Source organism: Pogona vitticeps, chromosome 2 (assembly GCF_051106095.1).
Source record: "Pogona vitticeps strain Pit_001003342236 chromosome 2, PviZW2.1, whole genome shotgun sequence".
NCBI classification, from domain to species: Eukaryota; Metazoa; Chordata; class Lepidosauria; order Squamata; family Agamidae; genus Pogona; species Pogona vitticeps.
Genome location: NC_135784.1, coordinates 75,550,509 through 75,557,641, shown reverse-complemented (window position 1 = coordinate 75,557,641; position 7,133 = coordinate 75,550,509). Strand labels below are relative to the sequence as shown.

At 39.0% G+C, this 7,133-nt stretch overlaps 1 protein-coding gene across 4 annotated transcripts in view; it reads right to left on the bottom strand.

Annotated features, from left to right (window-relative positions):
- Positions 1-409: 409 nt before the first annotated feature.
- The window catches only part of PFKFB4 (6-phosphofructo-2-kinase/fructose-2,6-biphosphatase 4), an 89,429-nt gene continuing 82,705 nt past the window's right edge, over positions 410-7,133 (bottom strand). For all 4 annotated transcript variants that reach the window (XM_020796693.3, XM_078385451.1, XM_020796694.3 and 1 more), the window contains one exon: positions 410-5,006. Coding sequence is in view for 2 of the 4 variants with exons in the window: in XM_078385451.1 (XP_078241577.1) it covers positions 4,947-5,006 (60 nt within the window). In the remaining 2 variants the exon portion in view is untranslated. The remainder of the gene's footprint in view (positions 5,007-7,133) is intronic.

Below are 7,133 nucleotides of genomic sequence, written 5' to 3'. Positions count from 1 at the left end.
CCAAAGTAGAGTAAATGCTACACCATTCTCACCACTCTCTTTTCTTCCAAATATTTTCATTAGCATCTTATCACTTTCGCTTCCTCTCCAGGAAGAAAAACTGTAACCATTCAAGCCTGCTATTGCAAACACAACCCCAGACTTTCCCAGACTGCCAAAAAAAAAAAAAAAATGCCACAGCAATAACAGGTGAACGTGTGCTCCTTCAAGCCTCTGACTGGTTTTAAACAGGTTGCAGAGCTATGTGCACTATTTAATACGCTAAAATACCCATTTTTCCAAACTGGAAATGGGCTTATTGCAGCAGCATTACAAAGACTGATATCTGTTAGAATTGGAACCTGTTTGTTTCATTTCAGTCTGGCTTACAATCCACACAACCTAAGTGACCAAAGAAGGAAAAGTAACCTTTCTCATTTGAAAATGTTTTTTTATTATTATTTTGGAGCAAAGGCTACATAAGACTAATAGCTTTCTGGAAATAATAAATTGAAGGCCAATAATATTAAAGAATTGCCTTAAAATTAGCACATGAATTAACAGTCACATCTTAATTAAAATCTCATTCAAAATTATTTGGATTCTCACAAGAATATGTAATTTTCATAACAATTTGAATTCTTTTATATTCACTGAAGCCCATCTCACACATTATGCATGTAAGAGCCCTGTGTGGACAGTGCAATCCCACCCACCCTTCCACCGTTGCTCTTTTTTTTGGTTATCTCTCATTTTACATGGTGGCCATATATAACACAAGAAGAGACTCCTCTATGCATGGAAACTTTCTGTGCAGCCCAGAAGCTTCATCTTCGGATGGCCACCATGTAAAATGAGAGATAACAAAGAGAGATAACAAAGGTGAAAGAGTAGCACATTCCCCTTCTCATCTCTTGAGTTAACAGAATACCTGAAAGGGTTACACATTTAACAGGTGATTGCTGCTATCACAGCTCCCTGAAGAACACACCTTTAAAATCTGCATTTTTACACCCATGTTTTTGACATTCACTCTTTACATCATTAGTACATGAAGCTTCCTATAGAAATGGGGTGGACATCTGGGAAACCAAGAAAGAGCTGAAGGCACATAAATAACCTAATATGCTAATTTTAGACTCATTCTCATGGAAGCAAATCCAACTAATTTGAAATGGGGCTTGTATCCACGGTGTGTGTTTAAGGTTAGGTTAAATTTCAATCAGAGCTCCATAGCCTTTTCATTTTCAGGTATCAGCACAAATTTATAATTTACACTTGCAGTTAATGATTTCTTTTCTTCAATTATACATCCTATATATAGAAGAAACACTGTTATCACGGTATATTTATATGCAACCCTATAAAAAAATATCTAATATACATTAAATATTTACTCACATAATTTTACAGCACACTGAGAAATATGAAGGATAGAAAATAAGAAAAACAAATACTTCTTTCTGATTATGTAAAGATAAAAACAACATTTTACACCCATTCATAAAGGCAAACCTACTGCCTTGGCAGACTTAGAGGTGTGTATTTTCTTGTAAGACCCACATTATACCATGCAAGGTCCAAAGTTATATTTGCACATATATTTTTTTCCTCCTGGTAAAACAACTTTCAAAGGATTATACTACACATTACATTAGTGCAATAGGTACTAAACCCCTTTATACTCCCTGCCCCATATTCAGAGAAATCAGGGCAAGTTTGTTGCCAGGATTCATTCACAAACTAAATTAGAGGAGCTATTGCATAGCATTCTGCATGCCTTACACACAACTGTGGGTCAACAGCTGTGTTCATTGAGCCATCCTCTCATGTAGCTAAGGATTGACTTGAACAAACACGTTAACAATTTAAATGCATACTATCTGACCGGACAGAATACAACTAAAGCGCTTGTGATTTGCAACTGTGTTGAATGTTTGACTGTTTAATATAGCTTTTTATTTTTATGAAATGAAAATGGTTTTATGGCTTATTTCCAGAGTATGGAACATATTGCAAAAACTAACTCATTAAAGAAATGCAGAACACAGCAGCAAATTATAGCACAGCCCCCAGCTACAGAAGAAGAAAAACCAGTTTGGGAGCCCACTTGCAAAGCCCACACAGCACACTGCCTGCAGAACTCTAGTACGAAGAGCAGGGGAGCAACAGGGAGCCACAAAGGGACCCGTGCAGACTGCAAGACACAGAATGTTCTGACTGCAAATAAAAAACACATTTTCTGAATTTCGAGAACTCAGTCACACTGAATTGGCTGCGTGCTGACTTCTATCACATAGTATTAACAGTATTGTTATATACCCCTTATATTGCCCAGGGATGACAAATACAAATGGATTAACATGCACAACATGTTGTCGTTTGAAGAAGAGCCTCCCTTGAATTCACATGTGCAGAACATGTTCCCAAGGGACTGTGCCTGCAGCACAGGATGAGTAATATTTCACAAATTCACCTACGAGATTGCATTGCTCAGTGCATCTAAACACTTGAAAAACCTTCATGGCAACATTTTTCTCACTGCGCTTTATGTCTCTCTGCCCTCCATGTGAGCAAAACACAGCGAGGAAGCACCACGGATGCCAAGACCCGCAGAGTGACAGAGAACAAGACAGAGAACAAAAGAGCAAGAGAGGAAGTCCTTCGTTCTTGTATCCGTGGAAGCGGAAAATATTTCAGATCCATGTTGCTCTCTTCAGAAAAGAGCTGCTCATCAGTAAAACAGGTATGTAAGAAATCTCTTTTGTCTTACACTCCCTACATATTTAAACTGGAAAAAGAAAAGAAAAGCACCTCAATGCAGTAATGCTTCATCTGTGATTTTGGTTCAGGAAAGAATGTAAAGGAAACACTCATGAGATGTCAATAATTTACTGTAGCTTCACAGTAATTTGTGTTTCCTACAGTTTGTCTCCTGCTTTCCACTATTAGTGCTCTTTAGCCTCTGGCAACTACATACAATGTCCTCACTTTACTCAGTGGTTTGTTCTTTGACAAGTGAATCTACACGAATTGAAGAGGTGACAAAGTACCTCTTGGTAACATCCCAGTCACAAAACTGACTGCGTGGCAGAGAGGCAGGCTAGCATCTCATCAATTAGGAGCAATCAGCTGCAACAAGCAAGTTTACAACACTCTTTGGAGTGTTGTTGCCGTAATTTTAAACAAGGGTTCATAGAAAAAAACACTATTCAATAAAACAATACTTTTTGAAAGATAAAACTGCTTACCATATGGGTTTCTCTTACACACAAAATGGTAAGAATGTAACTTATAGTATATTTTCTGTCAACCAGGGTGCAGGGGAAAGTTTGAAATAGTTCAGCATGATAAAAAGGTGCATACAGTGGTGTCCTGCAAAACGGGCGCTCCATTTAACGATAAAACCGCTTGACGTCGATGTTTTTGCAATCGCAAAAGCAAACGCAAAACAATGTTCCTTATGGGGGAATTTCACTTTGCGATGATCAGTTCCCTGCTTCGGGAACCGATTCTCGCAAAGCAATGATTTTTTGACAGCTGATCGGCGGTTTCAAAATGGCCACCGGGTAAACAAAATGGCCACCCGCTGTTTTCTGGGATGGATTCCTCGCTGCACAGGCAGCAAAAATGGCCGCGCTATGGAGGATCTTTGCTGGACGGTGAGTTTCCAGCCCATAGGAACTCATTAACCGGGTTTTAATGCGTTTCTATGGGCTTTTAAAAATCGCTTTACGACATTTTCGTTCTACAGCAATTTCGCTGGAACAAATTAACATGGTAATGCGAGGCACCACTGTACTTCTGAAAAATGGAGGCTTCCTATAAGTGCTATAACAAGTAATGAGCAAAGCGTTTGATTTAATTATAATTTATAGCACAGTGTAATTGTACAAAGGGGAAAAAACTAAAAGCTTCTTGTTTACTCTGCAGCACAGGCTGGATTATTTATTTATTTATTTATTTATTTATTTATTTATTTATTTATTTATTTATTTATTTAATATGCCGCCCACTCTACCCAGAGGTCTCTGGGCGGCTTACAACAATTAAAATTCAATATAATAAAAGATAAAATACAATTAAAATACAATTAAAATTGCCATCAGGACCCACAGTTGATGTTATTTCAATTAAAAGCCTTCTGGAACAGGAAGGTTTTGACCTGGCGCCAAAATGTCATCAACGTCGGCGCCAGACTAATCTCAGTCGGGAGGGCATTCCATAGTCTGGGGGCAGCAGCCGAGAAGGCCCTTTGTCTACAAGCCATCCCTCTTACCTCCTTGAGGGATGGCTCTTTCAAAAGGGCCCCTGGCTAGATCTTAACTGCCGGGTAGGCTCATATGGAAGGAGGCGGTCCTTCAAGTATCTAGGGCCCAAGCCGTTTAGGGCTTTATACGTCAGAACAAGCACTTTGAATTGGGCTTAGCATTGAAATTTATGTATTTAACAGAATTAAAAGAATTAATGTATATACAAAACAAAAAATGGGATAAATCCTTATAGAAATGGGCAGGAATCAATACTTTCAGTTAGTGAAAAATATTCATCCTGTGTTTGGTAATGTATGTGCATAAAATAATAATAAAATACTACTACAGGAAATCTAACGTTAGTGTTGTACAAAAATAACAGAGTAAGAAAATATTCTAGAACAATGCTGGAATTAAAACATGACATTAAAAGTGAAAGCAATATTCCATAAACATTTAACATCCACAGGAGAAGGAGGACAGGATAAAAGCCTATATATATTAATTTAAAAGCAATTTTGTTTCATATTTCATAAATACTTGGTACGCCTCAACCTCTCATGCCAAGTCTGCCCCTTGCGCCTCAGGGAGATGAAACACATTCTCAAAGAGCAGGAGTGTATATGCATGTCCATGTTGTTTGGCCTTCTTCATTTCATGGTCCCTGAGTGGTTTTCTTCACACTGCTTCGGACGGTGCTGGGGGTCAAAAGAGCTACAAATGTTTAGGTACAGTCCTCAAGGCTTCTTCTCGAGAGCGGCTGACACATACATTCTGAAAAGAAAACCAAGCAAATGCATCTGTCAGAAAACTTTATGGATTTCACGCTCTTAAAAAACCTACTCAGGTCAGGTTCTAATCATTTTCACCATCACTGGCATTCCTTTTGTAATATTATGTAATATTATTTGTAATATTATGCCTACTTACCTGACAGCAAGCCTCACTCACTTCCGTGAAGCTCACTTCCAAGTAAATATGCAAAGGTTTGAAATGCAACTAGCAGTATTTATGCGATAATGTATTTCTTAATATTCACTAGGTTTCAGTCCCATTGTGCTATATAACAGCTTAACTGGATATGAAGGGAGATCACAACCAAATGGACTAAGCTCCACTCAAATGCTTCCTTCTCGGGTCTGGATGGCATGTTCTGTGGTTAGGCAACTCTGGGTAGATGGAACCCTGATTTTCAGAGTCTGTTATTGCTTTGCATTCAATCCCAATATTTTTGTATACAGTACTTCTGTATATTTATATATTTTGATGTTTTATTTGTGGCTGGTCTTTTGACTATAATAAAGTTTTATCTATCTATCAGAGTCCACTGGAAATCACCAATGTCAGTAAAGAACACATAGCACATGCTTGTAAGAACAAGGAGAAAGATTTACATTTTTCACCACCCATGTATAGCCACAACTTGATAGCCACAACTTTGAATCTGCCTGCAATTCCTATATACAGTGGTGCATCACTTAACGATTGCCCCACATTATGATGAATCTGCTTTACGACGATCTTTTTGCAATCGCAATTGCAATTGCAAAACAATGGTCTAAATGGGGGAATTTCGCTTAGCGATGATTGGTTCCCTGCTTCGGGAACCGATTTTCGCTTTACGATGATCAAAAACAGCTGATCATCGGGGTTTCAAAATGGCCACCGGGTGCTTAAAATGGCTCCCCGCTGTGCTTCGGGACAGATTCCTCACTATACAGGCAGCAAAAATGGCCGCCGTATGGAGGACCTTTGCTGGACTGTGAGTTTTTACCCCATTGGAATGCATTGAACGGGTTTCAATGCATTTCAATTGGGTTTTTTATTTCGCTTTACAATGTTTTCGCTTAACAGCGATTTTCCTGGAACGGATTATTGTCGTTAAGCGAGGCACCACTGTACTTCATCCTTCTTCTCCTTAGAGCCAGTGATTCTTCATCAACCAAGAAACTATGAGGTATTTTCCTATTTCTTATCAAAAAGAAAGAAATAAAACCTCAATGTCACAGCATCTTTGTTAAATCTCTGATACCACAAACCCCTAAGACCACACAAGGCAACCAGCAGTAATGCTGCTGAGGACTCCAAATGAACTTTCTCTTAGACATACACAACCAAAGCTATCAGTTGGTTCTCCACGTGTACACCTTGTGATTTCTTGTCTGCAGACCACATCCTGCTGACTCCTACACATTTGCTGCTATTTGCTTAGCACTTACAAATGAAAATACAGGTTGCTTAATTCCTGTTCCCAATGTCATGTGCAATGTTTCATCTGTCAGTTTAAGATATTAATCAGCTCAGTTTGTTTCTGAAAATAGTTTTTACATTCAAATGGTACATTTAACATGGAATTAAATCAACTGTGTGAGGCCTTGAAGCCATCAGATACTAAAATTCAACACACCCACTACTTTTCACTAGAGCAGTGGTTTCCAAACTTGGGTCCTCAGATGTTCTTGGATTGCAGCTCCCAGAAAACTGGGCCAGCTCTGAGCAAGAGCTGCCTTTGAACTCTTCAGAAACTTCAGCTGCCCAGAATGTTGTGAATTGATTTTGGACTCCCTTGCTACAACAACTTCACAGGCCACCAGTCTGTTTCCAGGCGCGATTCAAAGTATAAAATCTTAAAAGACTTGGGAACAGATTATCTGTAAGACAACTCTTCCCCCTATGATTCTGCTCGAGTTTCAAGAACATCACAAGAGGTTCTCCTCCATGCCTCATTACTGCAGAGAAACTTTTAGTCAGGAAATGGGAGGCCCTTCTCAGTCACCCCTTGCAGGCTCTCAAATTCCATGGCAAGGCCCTTTCTCTGTTGTCCATCTGCTGCCAGATAAAGACTCTTCCAATTCAGACATTTTGACACTTACAGCTGGATTGTTGCTGATTGCTGTTCAT